At 45.0% G+C, this 20,443-nt stretch overlaps 1 protein-coding gene across 2 annotated transcripts in view; it reads right to left on the minus strand.

Annotated features, from left to right (window-relative positions):
* Window positions 1–5,365: 5,365 nt before the first annotated feature.
* Window positions 5,366–20,443, minus strand: part of LOC121287280 (ephrin-A5-like) — a 371,160-nt gene continuing 356,082 nt past the window's right edge. Inside the window, exons 3-5 of one of the 2 annotated variants that reach the window (XM_041205006.1) lie at window positions 19,280–19,345; window positions 17,441–17,512; window positions 5,366–5,977 (exon numbers count right to left, since the gene is read on the minus strand). In XM_041205006.1, coding sequence (XP_041060940.1) covers window positions 5,862–5,977; window positions 17,441–17,512; window positions 19,280–19,345 — 254 coding nt within the window. In that variant the 3' untranslated portion in view covers window positions 5,366–5,861. The remainder of the gene's footprint in view (window positions 5,978–17,440; window positions 17,513–19,279; window positions 19,346–20,443) is intronic. The other variant, XM_041205007.1, reaches the window with a different exon arrangement.

Consider the following 20,443-nt stretch of genomic DNA (forward strand, 5'->3'; position numbering starts at 1 on the left):
CCCTCCCCTCAACCAAGCTCATAACACCAAATTGGATGAAGCATTTGTATATGATGGAGACATGTTTGAATAATTCTTACAAACTTGGGTAGAGAATCACATTGTACGCTTACACTGATTCAAGGTTAACTCCTCTCAAGCAACAACCATATTATAATTTTACACAGATTGCATAAATACCTAACTTATTGTAAGAGGCTTGTAAACTACATGTAATTTTGTCAGGCTTGTCCTTTGAGGATTGAGTGTCCTCTACCATTTAAAAATGTTTTCAGAAACAATGATTTTCTATCAAATATTTTGCTGCTGACTATTCTCTCGCAGCATGATAGACATGGGATAGGGTGTATCACATTTCTTAATTTGCTGAGGAGAATTGAAAACCTAATTTGTTTTGTTCTATTTGAAGACAGGAATGTTACTTCAATTCTCAGAGGGTCAAAGTACTTAAGTCAAGAACTTCAACCCTATATTGGTTTTGCATAATCAGCTGAAGCTTGGTCCATTCAGCCAGCCCTGTAGCTAGAGTGCAGGGATCTGTAACACCGCAGGCAATCACTGGAGTCTTCAATCTCAGATAACGCAGGGGATTGGGAGAAACTTTTCTTATATTGCTCAAGAAGAACAACATATACTCACTTAGACTGATCTTGAAATGCTCATTGTCTTCTCATTTCCTCCAGGTCTCTGTGTCAACGTGCACAGATCAAAGGCTGAGTTTTCTGGATTGTGACTGATTATCTCAGGTAGATACTCACATTGGGACATACTGGGTGATCAGGGACCCGCAACAGAAATGGCACAAAATGGTCAAAGGTGGTTGGAATAGCGAACAACACATAAAACACAATTAAGAGATTTGAAGTTATCTAATGGCCTGATCCGATAGATTTACATATTTCAATTATGTCTTTTTGGAGGTGAAAATTGCTTTGGCAATGGTACAGTTGTAGCAGTTGTCATTACATCAGGATACACGGTATCCATTTCACGCCTTTCCACATGGCCTTTACTGTTTCTTCTGTGACACCTCTGGCTTAAGAAATGTCAGGCCTTTACTGTCATTTGGCTCTGTATAAGAAATCTAAAATGGCCCCGTTAATTTTCAAATAGTACTGTTCAAACAGATTCCTGGACAACGGCCCTCCAAGCACATGGCTTATTTCTTTCAGAAGCAGGTTTAATGGTTCGGATAAAACAGAATCAATATGATGCTTATTCCAGCCATAAATGATCTTGCTTACAAACCATTTCACCAATGAGAATTCCCTGTATCCATCAAATTCTTCAGCACTGGCCCTAATGTGGGTTTCTAATATGATCAATTGGTCATTAATATAAGTCCATATAAACATTTGCAGCAGTCTATAAAGCACATAGATTATACACAACAGGAAGGGGTTAAAGGCATCACAAATTCAATGACAAGGTCACAAGGTTCTAGCCCATGAACCAAATAATCCCTCAAATGGTTGCTGGCCAAATTGGGGTCTTTTAAGTGAAAGCTGGAGTCTTACGAGAGTGGCTACAATGCCTTGACGTCACCACTCAGGAGCACACTTACTAACTCCCTCATTCCCTCTCTGCTCCATGCTCTCCCACCCAATGGCAGTCAGGAAGATCCAATAAAAAGTGAAGTTTGACTTGTCTGGAAAGAAAACCATTCTGACAGATTCATCTTCAGCTGCAGGAGCCAGGACTCCAAGACCAGCAGCAGAGCACCCGCCCATCATTGGGGGAATCAACTGAACGAAACTCCAATTTTAGCAGAGGAGTTGGCACATTTATTCAATTAATTTGAGCACCTATGTCAAACCAGCTAGTGTGGGGAATGGAAAACAAGTGAAACTACTGCTGCCAACATCACTTCCGAATGATGTTACCCCTCTATTTTGTACTTTGCTTGCACCCAAGGTTAACGCGGAAAATAGCTTTACATTGAATAGAAACCACCCCGTGAAAGCAGACTGAGGACTCACTTTGGTTGGTGATCTTTACGAGGATTAAGTTGTGATCGTATTTAGAGGATATCATCCAGATTTCTTGTGAGCGCACCCATGTGAGTCCAGCGGATAAATATGTGGCCTGGCTGTAGTTTGGAGTCCTACAGCCCATGTTGAGTGGGTTATTCTCAGTAGGGGCAGGACTCCTGGGCAAGGGAGTGAGAAAAACAAGCCAATCAGCCAGGCTTTCCGAACCAAAAATCACTGCCCAGTGAACTGTGACATGCAGGTTGGCAGCAGAAGCAGGCGCTGGTGTATCACACTCCATAGCCAACTAGTCCATTGGCACAAATTAAAGGGACTCACTGGGATAAGACACAGGAGAGCACCCTGTGGGCACTCCTCACCACTCCTATGCCAAATAACCTGCAGGCAGTCCTGGTCTGGACTTGGGTGAGGGCGTGGGAGCATTGCTAGCGCCTATGGAATTGTCCCCCAGCTCAAGCCAGCAATAGTCAGTGCCGTTCCTATCTGCAAGGTTAAGTCAGCTCGACCTGTGGGGGTAAGAAGGCAAAAGAGATGTCGCTCTCCTGAAGTTGAACATCTCCTTTTTCCACAGGTTGTTGCTTTATGCAGAAAAATCAGTGTGCAATGAGTGAAATATCCCTGTGAGGAAACTGCTGTTGAGCAGAGAAAACCTGCCCATCCAAGTTGATGGGGATTCTCAGGAGGGGAATGTTGATCCATAAACAACCTTACTAAAAAGGTGGAAAACATGAGAGGCTTGTGATGAGCTTATAACTCCTACTGAGTGACCCAGGTGAAATGTTAATTCATTTTGAAGACCGGTTTTCTAGCTATCACTTGCAACCTTAAAATACAAATTTCATTTAATAAGAATGTCCAACATTGTTCATGTTTTGTGAATGCAATTACCTATACTCTTACATTCATTTGATGGGCCCATGTTAATAATAATTTATTTTATTCTTTTTTGCAGAATGTTGTCCTTTTGATTATTTCATCCTAATGATTTTCTCCCAGATATTATGTAGCAGGGCTTGCAGGTGCTGACAATTCCCCTCTTTGCCATATCAGCTGTAAATCAATAAGTTATAATCTTGGCTCGGAGTCAGAAGGCTTTGGGATCCAGGGGCTTGAGCACAGAAATTTAGGCTGACACTCCAGCACCACTACTGAGGGGGAGCTGCACTGTCAGAGGGGCTATCCTTCAGATGAAATGTTAAACTGATGGCCTGTCTGCCCTCTCAGGTGGATGTAAAAGATCCCATGGCACTATTTTGAACAAGAGCAGTGGAGTTATCCCCAGTGTCCTGGCCAATATTTATCCCTCAATAAACATCACAAAAAGAGATTATCACATTGCTGTTTGTGGGAGTTTGCTGTGCACAAATTGTTTGCCTCGTTTCCTATTTTACATAGTGGTTACAGCTCTGAAGCGCTTCATTGGATGTGAAGCACTTTGGGAGGTCCTATGGTTGTGAAAGACGCTACATAAATGCAAGTCTTTCTTATTTCCCTTTCCTTCACATAAAGACAGGTTGCTACATGAGTTTTGACATTTGTGAAACTGACTTGGAATTGACAGCTAAACTATCAGATCTACAATCTTCTATTAACAGAAACCGAGAAAAAGCTAACGACAAGGAAGAAACACTCACTTCGGCTGGTTGGCAAGCACCTGTAACTCAAAATAATACCTCACTAACTCAAGCTAAATTTTAAAACATATATTCCCACAGAACGCCCTTGGATCTTCTCTGCCCTGACAGCTCAGTCCTCTCACTAACATCAGGGGCATTTTAGTTTTATGTACAGCGCTTTGACATGGCAGTCAATTTCGTCTGCATTGCCCTAAAAGATGGCCACCCAGGGAAGCGAGGTCGAGAGCTCGGCCTGTGAAACAATAATCCCTGTAATCCTTTTGTGTGTGGCAGAGTGAGCAAGGGGGGTTGGGGGGGGGGTGACTGCCAACACTGACCTATGTATATATTTTATATATATATATATGTATACATATAAGTGGGTGTATATATTTAATATATACACACACACATACACAGACAAAGTATTCTCAATCCAGGTTAGTAAAAATATCCCTTTGCGTGACAGATACAGAATTGCCACAACAGGTCATTCAGTAGTCTCTAAGCTTTAAATACACCAAAGGTGATGAGAAAATAGACGCAGTATCTGAAAGGGAAATGGATGCTGCAGCTTTCCATCTTCTGTTGACTTCAGCTTGCTTAATGCCGCACTTACCTAGCCACAAGGAAGTCTCTAGCCTATCATGTACCTCTAAAGAAGTTTGGCTGCCTTAATCATTCACACCGAAAGGCAAGTCATCCTGTACTGGCAACTGACTGAAACTTCAGTGTTTCCGAGAATTTTGCCATCTTTGTCTCTGAGGCAAAACCCTCATTTATTGTTGTGCAAGAAGTAGTCCCTTTAAGATGTATATATAAATATCTTACAGCCAGTCTATCCATTCTTTAATTTCAGAAGTGACTTTTATTTAAAAAAAAAGGCTTGTGCTAGTTTATATACCTTTGAGGTGTCCATTGCTACTTTTCAACTCTGCAGAATTAAACCCTTCCTCCAATTCTGAGGCATTGTATGAATATTCTAGTACTATCAGCTTAGAAATTATTCTCCACCAGATTAGCAGATAGGGTTGCCAACCCTCCGGGATTATCCAGGAGTTTCTAGGCATTACCAATTACTCTCCTTGACACTGTAGCACACACCAATGGGAGGAAGGGCATAGGGGCGTTAAAAAAAAAGATTCTGGTCTTGTTTTATTGGTTATGAAAATACTGAATATGGAATTAAAAAAGTTTTTTTGACTGTGCAGGGTGATCGGAGGGGTGGCAGTCATGGGTTGAAACCTCCAGGAATATATCCCACCAGAGTTGGCAACCCTATTAGCAGGCAATTGCTTCATGTATTAGCAAAACATTTCGCCTGTCCACCATTTAAACACTGATGTGAAGCTGCTTGTTTTAAATGGATAGTGAAATCTAATGCTCAGTGTTCATCCACTGATCTCGCCTTCTGAGCCATTATATTTTAGTAACCCCAGCAATATGTGCTTGGGCTTTGGGGAGAGGGGTCGCGTACATTTTGACATGGGCAGTCAGAAATTGCCAGATCACCGCATGAGAACATTCACCACATCAAAGCAATTGCGCTTTAACCTGCAGTAAAAATGCTATAGCTCCTCCCGCAACCCCCCACCCAAACCCAAACCCAAAACCTCTGACCCCACCACCCACTCCCACCCATTCTGACCGACATGAGAAGTGACAGCATGAACTTGCCCCCACCAAACCACCCCCCCCACCCCAACCCACCCCTCCAAAACTTCCATTCAGCTGAACCTTCTTGTCAATTCAAGACATTTGTGGGGGGAATAAAATAAAATAAGAACAAGAACAAGCAAAGAATGATGTAGATTTGCGGCTGCCTGAGTGGAGGATAGTGAAAAGAAGCTGCACTTAAAGGGGGTCGTGAATGATTGAAAGCTCCCAGAAGTCATCTATGCTTCGTCCTACTCAAGTCTCGGCCTATCGATGGAACGAAGGGTTGCATCAACATAGATTCCATTTGAGAAAAGTTGCGTCTGGAGACCTCCACGGAGACACCTGTTGCTATATTTCGGTACTTTATATCAAACCCAAGTGGGCCCAAGGCAGTGCTTCACAAGAAAATGAGAGTTCCCAGTCTCAGAAAGCATTAATGGAGCATGTCTGTCCCTCAAATAATTTGTGTTGACGGCAAAGTTTCTCAGAAAATGGAGTCTCTTCCGCGTGACCCATGTCAATCTCTTGCCGCCTCCATTTTGGTTTCAGTCACTTACGTAGAAATCATTGCTTTCATCCTCTTCTAGTCTGTGTGCTATGACGTGAGAAACAAGAGGAGGAGAGCTGTTGCTACAATGAACCAAGAAATCCTAAAGGTCGTGATCCCATTGTTATTGTGATACGGTTCGGGCGATTCATATATAGAATCATCTGGAAAACAAAGAACCAAAAGTCATCATTTTCAGCAATGAAGTTGCATTCTTTTTATTTTCTTCATGAAGACACCCCGTGAAATCTAACAACATAATGGAGCAAATCAAAGAGAAAGCTTTATACAGCGATTTAATCACATTCAATGTCCTTCACATGCAATAAACTACTTTGAAATGCAGTGGCCGCTAATCTTGCAGCTTGGGCTGTAATAGCATCATTTCTTTCAATTGTTTAATGTTTTAAAGTTATTGTCGCTGGACTTGGAGGTCCGTGACCTTTGGTTGCAGGGTCTCCCCAAATGGAGTGAGGTTTGGTTGCTTTGGAATGTTATTTGCTTGGTATCTAAGCGATTGACCTGTATTCAAAGAGGAAGGCCACAAGAACATAAGAAAGAGGAGCTGGAGTAGGCCATTTGGCCCTTCGAACCTGCTGCACCGTTCAACAAGATCACGGCTGATCCTCCATCTTTCAGCAATATCACCATGTCCCTTAATTCCGAGTATTTAAAAATCTTATCAACCTCTGTCTTGAATATACTCAATGACTCAGCAGCCACAGCTCTCTCGGGTGAAGAATCCCAAAGATTCACAATCCTTTGAGTGAAGAAATTTCTCCTCATCTCAGTCCTAGATGGCCGATCCCTTATCCTGAGACTGTAGCTTCCATGTTTTAGATTCCCCAGCCAGGGTAAACATTTTCCCAGTGTCTACCCTGTCAAGCTCCTTAAGAATTTTATATGTTTCAATTGGATGTCCTCTCATTCTTCTCAACTCCAGAGAAATAGGCCTAATCTACTCAATCTCTCCTCATGGGATAATTCCATTCATCCCAGGAACCGGTCGAATGAAGCCATAAACTGTATTAGGAAACTGCAGCCAGTTCTGAAAGTGGGGATGTCCAACTCTAATCTTTGAGGAAAGGCTTTACATTCAGGTCTGAAACTAAATACTTTAATTACATCAAAAGTGCTTTATATACGTCATGGTGAGGAAGGTTAGTTGCTGCCAATTTTAGGCTTCCGGTGCCAACATTAAGCATAGCCAGGCTAGACAAAGATGCAAGGTAAACCTCTCTCTACCCTGTCCTAAGAACATGAGCCAACCACCGAAGAGTGTGATCAGTCTGCCCATTTCTCACGCCTGCCATCCTGTGGAGAGTCAAAGGCAGGTGAGGTTAGAACCCCTGCACAGGTCAAGATGAAGCAGGCAGCAAATGGCTAGATGCCATATTAACCTCACTGCTGGTCCCATCATCTATTATCTGAGAAACCAAATGCCGTCTCTAGGCAAATAAGCCTGGTATCCCAGGTTCTAACTCCAGTCTGTGCTGCTCTCAGCCAGGGGGTTGCTAAAATTGGCCCAGCTTTTGGTCAGCCATGTCTACAGCGCTTACATACACAGACCTGCACCATGTCTGGACTTGATGGTTGAGTCTACACATGGGCAGGAGTCTCTACTAGCCCAAGGTGAGGGTGGGTGGGCGGTTTTTGTACCCCACCTATGATGCTCAGGGTACCAACATGCAGATTTGCATTAACAAGCTAAAAGGGGGGAGTTTGCCACCGCATATACTGTTGGTCCAGCCTCTGGCTACATGTCCATCCTATCTATTGGGGCGTCGAGTTTGCTGGTTTATCAAGAATTGAATCAGAAGAATCCTGTAAAGGGGAAGGAGGGGGGCTGAAATCAGCCTGGGTTCCAATTTGTCGACACTAACCACTGACTCCAGCTGTAAAGTGGGGCACCGACTGAGGGCAGCATGGGCTTCAAACGCGATGCCTCCCACAGCTGAAAAGCTAATACTTGTTCCCTAAGGCTCACAAGTGAAGAATGGCCACTCAGATGTGCTACCAAGAGACAGGTGCCTTACCTTAGGAAGGATGCAAAGGCCATGGAAAAGGTGGAGAAGAATTTCCTTAAGATAAACCCCAGCATTTAGGTGGGAGGAGAGTGCAGGGAAACAGGAGATTTTCATTAGGACATAGAAGATTATGGGGCAATCTGATACAGGGGTTAAAAATATGGGGGATTTTGATAAAAATAAATCACGGTAAAGCATTTCCATTGACTGATGAGTTGGGGTGGGCTCCAATTTAAAGTTAGCCCCCCAAAACAGGAACAGAGTCGTTCGCAAAATGTTTTTTCTTCACGAAATATGTTGCCAGGACATGGAATTTCAACCAGAAACAGCAGAGGAAGCAGGATTCATGCTAGCTTTTACAGATGAATAATTGAAGAATAAAATTTAAAAAGCCAGAAGGATGGAATTAAGGGGAGAGTTCATTTAGAGAGCCAGTGCATGGCTAGGCAGGGGAATAGGACTGTGTGGATAGTTCTTTCAGGGGGGCTAGCACTGGCATGATGGGCTGAATGGCCACCCCCTTGCTGCAAAAATTTCTATGGCTCTTACCTCAACTTCTTTAAATGATAAGCTGCCTTGTACTGTGAGTGATGTCGCAACTAAAAGCAAAGGCGATACATTTGATACTTGGCATTTAAAAAAAAAATCCTCTCCCTAGTGACTATGATGTGAAATGGAAACAGTGGGATTTAAAGTGCTGGGACTGACAGTGGCTAATGGACTCATTCTGTTTTCTTTATTCCTCCGACTCTCTGAAGTCCCCCTGATAAAAGCGCGAGCGAGAAAAGGGCATTCTGAGCCTACTCTCTGTGTGCACCCTCCCCACCGCCCCTCCCTGACAGGAAATTTCAGCGTGCTTGCAGAATTATGATGCCCCCCATCACAGCAGTCGGAATGGGCACTGGGACCAAGCCAGACAGTGTTTACCATGCATTAAGGGATCTTTGAAGACAGATCTTAGATTCCCGACTGACTGCCCCGCAAGCTCCCATTAACCAACAGTTCACGGAAAATGCCATTGGCTCGGTGGGAGCATTTCTGCCTTTGAGTAGGAAGGTGCTAGGTTTAAACCCCACCCCAGACAATGAGGGGTGCTTTCTGCCTTGGTAGCCACTGGGATACACGGGGCTGATGGTCCCTCCTTCCTGTGGGTTGTGTGAATCTTGCATATGCAATTAAGGGCTCCAAAGCATAGAGTAGGCATCTCCTCTCTAGTGTTGGTTGATCTTCCATTCAGGCGACCCAGGCCTATATGTGACTTAACAGGCAGTCTCTTACTGGGACCACTACAGGCGGCCACCAAAAGAAATGGTCTCACATTAAATCGCAGGTTGCTGATGGCCACTGAATCCTTCCACCTTGTGACTTGAGCCTCCTCCCTTCGCTGATTCTGGCCACCCTTTCTGCCGATTGCCACACAGCTCCCCCCCACCACCACCCCTCCCCCACCCCCCCCCGAGCCAAGCGCATTCCTTCCAACCCACACCACCTTCTCTCGACGCCCCTTTTAACGGCTTATCCGAGGGCCGCTACCATCAATGCAGCAACCCAGCACTCGGGGCTTCTTCGCCAGCGAGCTGCTGGGCGCTTGCCCAGTGGGTGACCACAGCTCGCCACCTTGATGACAATGAGGCCCAATGTTCATTGCACGCCGGCCTACTCATTCCGCAGCCACCACCCCCTCCCACCTACTCCCCCAACCACCACCCTCCCAATGCCCACTCCCTGCTGGTTATGGTGGCTCCAGTGGCAAGTATCATAGAGTGGCAGTGCGCAGACCATTCCTTGGTGCTCCACACATGATCTCAGCCAGGCTGGATATCTTCAGAATGTGTACCAGCCCATATGGAGGTGAAGGGTATTGGAAGAGGTCAGTATCCTTACTCTGAGACACTGTTCTTCCATTAGCAGTGTCAACAAATCCCATTTTTCAGTATTGCAGAGAGGTGTCTGCCTGGAGAGCTCACTCAGTTGTAACATTGGCATTAAGTATAACCTGTGCCTGCAAGTATGCACTTCTGTCTCTTACTCACATCCTTTTAATGGAGAGTGACTAGCGGCTGAAGAGGAGGGGAATTTGTTCTGTTTTTAATGTTTTCCAGGTTGTGGGGCCAGGGGTGGAATCGATTGTGCATAATTGACTGAATTCTCCTCGGAGATTTTAAAACAGAAAGCACACAACATCTTCCACTCCCCACAGCAATGCTGGAAGAAAGCTCGGCGTACAAAGGGGTTCCCTTTGGCTCAATGTTACTAAGGTGGGAGTAATGTCACATGGAGGAGAACTTTCTCCCCGTTGGTGGGGGGGTGGTGCGGGGGTGAGTGGGCGGGCACGCTGCCAATCGGCACCACCGATCGGCTGGGCGCCGCCATTTTCCGTGGGTGGGCCAGTTCCGGCCCGCCCAGCGTGACGTGCGCCTGGAATCGCTGGGCGCTCCCTGAGCGGGCGAGGGGAGTTGGCTGAGTCGGAGAGTGCACCCTTTCGCACACACATGCACGAGTGAGCGCAGAAATCTCCCTGAGGCAGAGAACCGTCTCAGCAAGATTAGTTTCACGTATAAAACATCGAATAAAGGGAGAAAAAATTTTTAAGGACATGTCCCCTCGTGTGAAACTGTCACATGAGCTGGAGCATGTCCATTAATGTTAATAAAAATTTCCAACACTTTAAAAAATGTTCATGAAACCTCATCCCGCCTGTGGATGAGGTTCCATGAAAAATGTGAAGGCTGCCTGGGCTCTTCACCTGCCCACCCCCCCCCCCCCCCCACCCCCCCCCCCCCGCCCCCCCGCCCCCCACCACCAACCTTAGGGTTGGACGGGCAGCTCAGGTCAATGATTTAATTGATTAAGTGGCCTTAATAGACATTTGACAGTTCAGCAGGTGAGCAGCCGAGTCAGCTGAGCGCCCGCCGATCTGAAAATCTGAATGATGCGCAGTGACATCAGGACACACGCCCAACGTCACCCTGCGTCCATCTACGCCTCCGGTCGCCGAGCCGAAGATTCTCCCCATGATGTATTCTCGTCATTTGTGTCTAATTGTAATGCACTCGCCTGTATTTGGGCAGGCGTTTTATACGCGCCTACTGTCACTCTGGCTGGAAGCAGCAAGAATGAGGGGAGAGCAGGCGTAAACAGCTCCCAAAGAATTTCCCAACTCACTAGGCGACAAGTTACGTCCAGGAACTGGCGTAAGATGATCGGAAAATCTAAGCAGTCGTCTTAGCCATCCACTAACGGCTGTCGTGTGCATCTGAGTTGCCTCCAGTATAACTGGAAGGAGAGCTGATTAAAGAATGAGTCTTTAGGCTCCTGCTTTAATAAGCTCCCTTCTCCCCTCTTCCAGTGAAGCACCCACTCAATCATTCACTTTCATCTCATTATCCAAGAAAAGTTAAATGTTATTAAAAATGTCACTGGTTATTGATAATTCTCTGCAAGCATTTAACTAGCGAGCAAATTAGTGTCAGTTCTTCCGTTCATAAGGCATCATTAAGCAAGATTCCTAGAGCACGTTTCAATGTATAATAAGAGATAGACTCTATGAAGTTTAACAATTACAGTCAGATATGTGTAAAAAATATTTATGATAATATAAGAGTGATTTTATCCCAAACTTTTGGGTTTTAAATAAGTCCTAAATCTGTTTAAAGTTTATTGTCAGAATTCCAGTTTTCTTGTCTCTTTTTGTGAGGGCAGAGATCACTGTGAGCTTGGGTGCAAGGGCTCATGAGAGGCAACGTCCCTGCCACTTTCCAATTCTTGGATTCAGGGTTGGTCAATTCCAAGTGTGAAGGAAATTGTCCACTGCAGGTTGTTGCAAAGTTGCCACCTTTAGTTTCGATATAATTTACATGCTGAGCTTCCAGTAATACTGTGAGAACTAATCGGATTCGGTCAATAAGTTAAGAGGTGGTCAGTGGGTTTTCTCAGAGTTACAAGAAATGAACTGCAAATGCCCACGTTTTAAAAGCTATGGTTTTTCAAAAGATAAATACACGGTCGTGGATCTCCCTCTGGCATTGTTCGTTAACCTAGGGTTGAGATTTTTTTGTATTGGCTGCTGAAGTAGAACTGCCTTTAAGGCAACCTGTCCCTTTAAGACCACTGCTCAAGTAGAATCGTAGAATAGCATCTCAGTGTGGTAACAGGCCAAAAGGAGGACATTCAGCCCATCATGTCCATGCCAGCTCTCTGTAAGAGCTGCTCTGCTTGTCCCTCTCCCCTGTCTTTTCCCTGTAGCTCTGTCAGTTTTTTTCTCCCTAGAGTATTCTTGGTGAGGAAGGGTTTCTCAATCAGGGTATATTACTTACTTAAATTAAACCTCATTGTAATTATGCCTGACTGTAAATTTCTGACCCCAGGTGGAAGCCAGGCTGTCAGGGTCAGGGGGGAAAAAAACAGCAACAATCCTCCATTAAAAGCTGCCCTAAAGCAAGGAGGAATGGCTGGTCCTTCCGACTACTCCATCTCTGCAGGGAAGGCCCCAGGATTGCAGTCGCTGCCCCAGGATCAGCCCCTGTCAGGAGCAGCGAGCCAAATCTTAGGAAATCTGGGTTTCTTTCTCTCCTTTTTATACTTCTGATGCTTAAAGAGCAAAGTCCCCATTATGGCTGGCACTGATCAGGCACAGCGCACTTTTACTTCGACCTTAGAACCAGTAAACTTTAACGCAGGGATCTGTAAAGTGCAAAGTGGGAGGAAGAATGAAGTCGAGAGGCAATATAAATGCAATAGTGGTTCAACTTTAAGGAGGTGCAGGAACAAAATGTTCTTCCCTTCTAATATCCCACAACACTGAATTAAAGGTCCCGTTCCTTCCCCCTCTTGTAATAAGTTTGAATGCACAGCAGAATTCCAGGAATTTTTTTAAAAACAGCAAACGTTAGAACCACACAGCATTAGAGTGGAGCCAGCTATATTCTTGCAGAGAGTCGGCAAGGGCTCAACACGCTGAATGGCTTCTTTCCCTGCTGAAGCCATTGGCTGATTCCAGGTTAGTCAGCGTCTGTGAAGAGAGATGTACGCGCGAGTGACGTTTCTAGTGTGAGCTTCAACAGAAGGAAAGATAAAAGAGGACCAGAAAATATCTTTTGTCTTACAAACCCTGATTGACATGTTGTGCATTTCCAGCCTTCACTCTTTTCATTACAGATTTCAGAAATTCGATATTTCTTTAGCCAAGGGTGCAGTTACACTTATTTTCATAGGGATATTGGATTAGACGCTATAGCTAATCTCTTACGGGCTGGAGAGTTTGTGAGATATTTATTTGCTTGATCAAAATGACTACAACACTTTCAATGATTCACTGCGGACTCTCTCTATAATGGTGCTGGCATGTGACAGCGTGTTACTAGGAATTGTGGTACAGGGAGGCTTAGTCCTCCAGTTAAAGAAGCATAATGTAAAATAAATTTGTCTATTGTTAACGGCAACCTTTATATGTCACCTTTAATGTAGTAAAACACCCCTAGGCGCTTCCCAGGTGTGTTAACTGAAGATAACATGGGGGGTTTTTCTCCTTTCTTTAATGTCCAAACTGTAGTCTACGTGCTCCTGCTCATCCCTCAGTCCCAACCAATCAGCCCACAGAGGCCTCGCAACTCAATTTATACCTGCACTTCACTCCCCCTGTTTCAAACTCACAGGCCTGTAATTGTGGAAGGGCCTAGTTCACACTGCCCAGATTCACTCGTGGGAATTCTGAGGCGGCAAATTGGGTTGGGTCAGCAGCCAACATGGACAGTGAAATCACGCAAACAGGAGGCCCGGCTCGATTTTCACACCCCTCTCGATGTGAACACCTGAATCCATTAGTCTCAGATGCTTCCAAAAATGCAAATTCACGCAAAAGCATTAGCTGAATCTTTATGCATGTTCTGTGGGGCTTTAGTGACTTGTCAACCGAGTGGTCCTCGAAGGGAAAAAATGGTCTGCCCAACTCTTGTGCTTCTGCCTCTCTCGAAGATCTCAACTGGAGAGATTGGTTCAGATCAGTGAAGTGTTCGACTGTGAAGCAAAAGGCATCATGGAGCAGTGCCATGTCTGTGGAAACCACGGGCCTGCAAAGCGGAGAGCTCCTCACCTCTCAGGTCCCTAAGTAACGCAACAATTGGGGGCAGAATCTTGTGGAGGCGACAGGAGTTTCAGCTGCCGGCTGGAGAGCCTGCCACATCCCTGTGTTGACTCTTTTCAGAAGGCCCGCTGTATTAAGTGCCACTTAGCCCCTTGAGAGACCAGCCAGTGGGGTTTCCCTGGGATCCTTGATCTCGGGGGGAGGCGGGGGGGGTGCGGGGTGGTGAGTGGGGGCAGAAGTCTTGCCCGGCATTTGCTGCCAGACAGTCAGAGGCTGGCAGCTCTACCGAACGGCAGTGCCACCGAGGAGGTGGTGGCTGCTGCTGCTGGTATGACACCAACCCGAGGCTGAGGCTCATCGCTGGATCCCAGGTCAAAGGTGAGAGATGGTGGGAGGGGTGTTGCGGGGGAGGGGAGCAGTGAGGTCAGCAGTAAGGGCAGGGGTTGGCTGCCAGTGGCCCCCTCCATCATCCAAGTCCCTTGATCGGGCACTGACTGTATTTGAATGGGGGACACCGCCCCCATCCCACTCAACACCCCGGCAGCCCGCAAGCAAACACGCCAGGGTTTGCTTGTCATGCTCTCCACGTGGTGATTATGCCCCAACCACCACCACCACCACCACCACCACCCCACCCCTGCCCCCCCACCAACCACCACCACCACCACAACCAACCACCCCACCCCCACACCCCCCACCCCCCGCCCCACCCCACCCGCCCCCCCACCACCACCACTCCCGTCACTGGGTTAATACCAGTGGAATGAGGCCCTTAAGTGGGAGTTAATTGGCAGCAGGGTAGGAAGGCTGTCCACAGGCCTTCCCTACACAGGCTTAATTGGGGTGGTGGTGGAGTCCCCACCTGCCACCCTCCCACACGATTAAATGCCCCTCTGCCACCAAACCTGGCACAGGAGAGGGCACAAGATTCAGCCCCCAATCTGTAGAGGAGGGGGGGGCAGCTCCCTCTGATGATCACTGTGCAGGCTGCAATTTTGTCTTTCGATAGCGCGATCGATGCTCTGATTTTCTGCTTCTCCTCACCCCACCTACCCCCACCCCCCTCTCCACGCCACCCTTCCAGGAGGTGTTAACTCTTATTGAATAACTGAATAGCAATTAGTAGCAGGAGCCCTGACACTCCCTGGGCTTTCTATGGCACCCCTCCAGCTGCTCGCAGTTGAGATCTGCGGGTTCAGCGATTGAAGCCTGTGCTCTCTGACCTGTACAGCTCATCTCACACTATGAGGCTGCGTTTACCGACAAAACCACCCAGGCAGTGGCCATAAAAGAATTGCAGATGGGAAACATGAACCGAGTTAAGAATTAAAGCATGTGTAGTATTATTGCCTAACACAGCTGGATCAAGTTCCTTTGCTCCAGTACTTTAACAGATCCCCACGTAAGATCCATGACTAATGTGTCCATTCAACAGGGGGAGAAGAGCTTGGTGCAAAAATGCTAAATATTTGTCTGATAATATTTCAAAGTGATGGTTTTAAAGCCCAGTTTATTATCTACTAAAGGTTTGGCTTCAATATAGGTCGGAAGCAATTCTTGTCTTGAAATGGTGAGGTAGATTTTACCCTCCATATGTCAACCTTTGAGCATTGGTAATTTGGACAGCGGGGATAGTGCACACCCTCTAGGAGCCCAGCCCATGCTCTCTCCATTAATGTAATGGATGGAAAAGTCAGCCTGGCTCCCCTATGGGGCTATGATCCTCTCCGCCCTCACACTCCCCCACAGGGCCTTATTAATGGTTAGAGGGCTCTTAATGTCCCCATTGAGTCTCATCAGGGTTAGAGGGTCCTGACACCTCCTGACCCATGCATGCAGCCTGATCAAGAGTTAGAGGGCCCTTGCAATTCTACATCGATTCTCACCTTAGTTTAGAGAGCCCTCACCCCACCACAGAGCCTTATCAAGAGTTAAAGGGTCCTCACACTCGCCTTATACATTCTGACTGAGAGTTAGAGAGAGAGCCCGCACACTCGCCTCATATCTTCTGATTGAGAGTTAGAGGGAGGGCCCGCACACTCGCCTCATATATTCTGATTGAGAGTTAGAGGGTCTTCACACTGGCCTCATATATTCTGATTGAGAGTTAGAGGATCCCCACACTCGCCTCATATATTCTGACTGAGAATTAGAGGGTCTTCACACTCGCCTCATATATTCTGATTGAGAGTTAGAGAGAGGGCCCACACACTCGCCTCATATGTTCTGACTGAGAGTTAGAGGGTCCTCACACTCGCCTCATATATTCTGATTGAGATTTAGAGGGTCCTCACACTCGCCTCATATATTCTGATTGAGAGTTAAGGGTCCTCACACTTGCCTCATATGTTCTGATTGAGAGTTAGAGGGTCCTCACACTCGCCTCATATGTTCTGATTGAGATTTAGAGGGTCCTCACACTCGCCTCATATATTCTGATTGAGAGTTAGAGGGTCCTCACACCCGCCTCATAAAATCTGATTGAGAGTTAGAGGGACCTCACACTCGCCTCATATGTTCTGATTGAGATTTAGAGGGTCCTCACACTCGCCTCATATATTTTGATCGAGAGTTAGAGAGAGGGCCCGCACACTCGCCTCATATATTCTGATTGAGAATTAGAGGATCCTCACACTCACCTCATATATTCTGATTGAGAATTAGAGGGTCCTCACACTCGCCTCATATATTCTGAATGAGAGTTAGCGGGCCCGCACAGTCCTAAAGGATTTTGACTGTGGCCTTGAATTTACACTCTTAATTGCGATTATTAACACTTGCAGTTTGTAGTTCCTCTGCCTGTTATCCTTACCCATTCATTATAAAAGGTTGACACCTTCATTCAAATAAGGTAAGCAAGAACAGCACATACTAATATTCACATAGTTTCAAGGCCGTTGCTGGTTTCCTCTTGCTAGGTTTAGGATATTTAATTGCACAAAACAAATATCATGTCAGTGGATTCAACGTCGGCTGATATATTAAAAAAAAAGCAGAAATAAATTCCAAAATAAAATAATAATGAATTTGATATTTAAAAAATGTGACATCTTGAAACTCTACTAACAGCCAAGTCTTATAATAATCACAGGATACAATAGATACACATGGCAGCTGAGATGTATCATATTCTACTATTAGAAATGGTTGGTTAGAGAAACAGTAAAAGATTATAAGATTGTGCAAGTACAACCAGGATTATCACTTTTTTCTTCAATCCTTAAAGGAGATCTAAGAATTAACGCTCTTTTGATGCCTAAATGTTATCCCAATCATAGTTTTGCCTCCTTTCCTTCATTTCTCATCTCCACCGCCCCCCCCGACCCCCAGCCCCTGTTTTGATTGTCATTTCATAATTTATATCTCAGGTTCAACATCGCTTCTGAACTTTAAACTATATTATGGCAACACTTAAGGATATGCAATAACCCTGGGTGTAACATGCCAAGAAATGGATCAGGAGAAGACACAGCAAAAAGAGAGACGACAGAAAGGTGAGGCACTGTGATATTACTGACCTGAAGCTTCAACTGAACTGTTGTTTACATCGAAATCACCTTCATTCACCCCTACTGCTTCCATACAACTGTCTACGACGGAAATAGAAACAGTAGCTACGTGTCAGTGTGAGGGTGATTTTCAAAGCGTAGGGTTAGTGAGCAACAGAAAGGGATCCTGTTTCAAAGTCCCCTTTTTTGAACTAGGGCCTTCAAAAAAAAGTTAGATGTTAAGGGACAAAGTATTAAATATAGCTGGTGGAATGGTAGAATTAATGATTAACTAGAGGAACCTTTTTTTTTAGTAAGGCTCCAGTGATTAGTGACTTTGCTTTGGTTTAGTGTTGAGGTCCTAAAGCCATCAAACTTAGCCCTAAGCTGTACACTGGGGATAAACCAATTAGTCTTTACTCAGAAATGGCCTTAAGCTATAGATCTTCAACTGGAACCAAGCCTTAAACAAAATTCCCGTGTGAACAGTATCCCTGCCCTGAAACTGAGTTTTCGGTATAACCCTCCCTAAGAACTGGGTCGCAAACTGTATCACTGCCCCTGGAACCAGATATAAACTATAGCGCTGCCCTAGGAATGGGTCTTAATTGCTAGCACCACATCTCCCCTATTTAAATCCTGAATTTAACTTTAACACAATACACAAAAGCTGCTGGCCTCCATTTTGAGTTTAATACTCTAGCTTTCCCACCCTGCATTAGATGAATTCAAGTTACTGCCTGCCTTCAGTTCAGTACCTAATGTGCAGGGTCTAGTCCCAGCAGCCATCCAATTAGATCTTCACTATGTTGGCTTCCTTGACTGGCTCTCTTCAACCAGCTCTTTCTTTTCTCAAATAGCTCTACTGAGGGCTTATACAACCCTGTACCCTTCCAAAGATTTTGCCATCGATTGGTTTTCTTGGACAAGCTTTGCCTAAAATAGGCTCTAACCTTTCCCAGGTTCCATCATTCTTCTGGTAACATCCTCGATTATTTGAGGTTCCCTGAACCCCACAGCGTATGCTGTGATTTTGCTATGAGGCAAGGCGAGGAGGCAGGCCCAAGTCTACCTCAGCCGGAACGGGAATTGAACCTTTTTATTCTGAACCACACGCTAGCTGTCTAGTCAACTGAGCCAACCAACTCTCCCCTGCATCCCCCACCCCCCCACCCCCCCCCACTGGATCCATTAAGACTTCCCAAATCACAAATAACTTGGCCAAGCTCTCCCTTATTTTGCTTTGTCATTTTTCATCTCAAAAGAGCCCAGGATGAAAATTTTGAAGTGAAAACTTTTCTAACTCAATGCAGTCAAACTGACTCAGTTTAGGCCAGTTCAGTTTTCCATTTGGAATTATGCTCATCCCTACGTGGTTAATGCCATTCTCCAACCTATCCTTTTGAAAACTGATATTACACCTCAAGATAAAGCTGCATTTCTGGTCCCCAATGGTTAGGTTCAAAGATTTACTTACCTCAGTTATTTGCTCAATAAATCCCCTCAAAGCAGGCAACTAAATCGATTAGGTCCTCCATTTTGATGAGGCACCTAGGTCCATCCCACTCTTAATCCCCTTTTACCCACCCAAAGATCTGTTTAAAACAGAATCTTTGCAAAATGCAATGAGGATGTCCTTAGTACACAGATCAATGCAGCTTTAAAATCAAGGTGTATCAGCGAAGATGAAACAAAGGGGAAGAAAATGGCAACAGAGCAGTGAGGGAAGAAGAAGTTAGAACAAAGCAATTATTTTAGTGTTATTCTGCTGATTCAACTTATTGATTTAGTAACATCAAGTATGTTGTCTTAAGGGAATGATACGAACTACAGATTTTAGAAAACAGACTCAAACACACATGGACTTACTTGTTGGTCGGACATATACTTTTAACTTTAAGCAGGGTTTCCCAACAATATTAGGGTGAGGTGAAGCTGGAAAAAACACAATGAAACGTTGTTAGTGCTTCTCATAACTGTATCAGGTAACAAAGCTTCCGGACTTTTGTACTAAATTTAGGTTGACACTTCAGTCTAGTACTGAGAATATGCTGCATTGTTGGTGATAAAGCACAGTTTGTCCATCTGCTCTGGTCAACATTATAGACCTCAATGCACGATCCATTATAGATCCCATAGCACTGTTCATTATAGGGTCAATACCACTGTTCACTATAGATCCCATAGCACTATTCACCATAGACTCCATAGCACTATCCATTATGGATCCCATAGCACTGTTCATTATAGGGCTAATACCACTGTTCACTATAGATCCCATAGCACTATTCACTGTAGATCCCATAGCACTAGTCATTATAGATCCCATAGCACTATTCACCATAGACTTCATAGCACTATTCATTATAGATCCCATAGCACTATTCACCATAGACTCCATAGTACTATTCATTATAGATCCCATAGCACTGTTCATTATAGGGCTAATACCACTGTTCACTATAGATCCCATAGCACTATTCACCATAGACTCCATAGCACTATTCATTATAGATCCCATAGCACTATTCACCATAGGCTCCATAGCACTATCCATTATAGATCCAATAGCACTGTTCATTATAGGGCTAATACCACTGTTCACTATAGATCCCATAGCACTAGTCATTATAGATCCCATAGCACTATTCATTATAGGCCCCATTGCACTGTTGATTATAGCACCATAGCACTGTTGATTATAGATTCCATACCACTATTCATTATATACCCCAATACTCTACTCATTCCTTGGGGAGACAGCAATGTAGTGGTAACATCACTAGACTTATAATCCAGCGGCCCGGGCTAATGCTCTGGTAACACAGGTTTGAATTCCACCATGGCAGCTGGTGCAATTTAAATTCAGTTAATGAGTCAGTCTCAGTAATGGTGGTCCTGAAACCATCATTGATTGTCATAAAAACCCATCTGGCTCACTGATATCCTTAAGGGAAGGAAATCTTCCATCCTTACCCAGTCTAATCTATACATGACTCCAGACCCACAACAACATGGCTGACTCTTAACTGC

The sequence above is a fragment of the Carcharodon carcharias genome, chromosome 14 (assembly GCF_017639515.1).
Source record: "Carcharodon carcharias isolate sCarCar2 chromosome 14, sCarCar2.pri, whole genome shotgun sequence".
Classification (NCBI taxonomy): Eukaryota; Metazoa; Chordata; class Chondrichthyes; order Lamniformes; family Lamnidae; genus Carcharodon; species Carcharodon carcharias.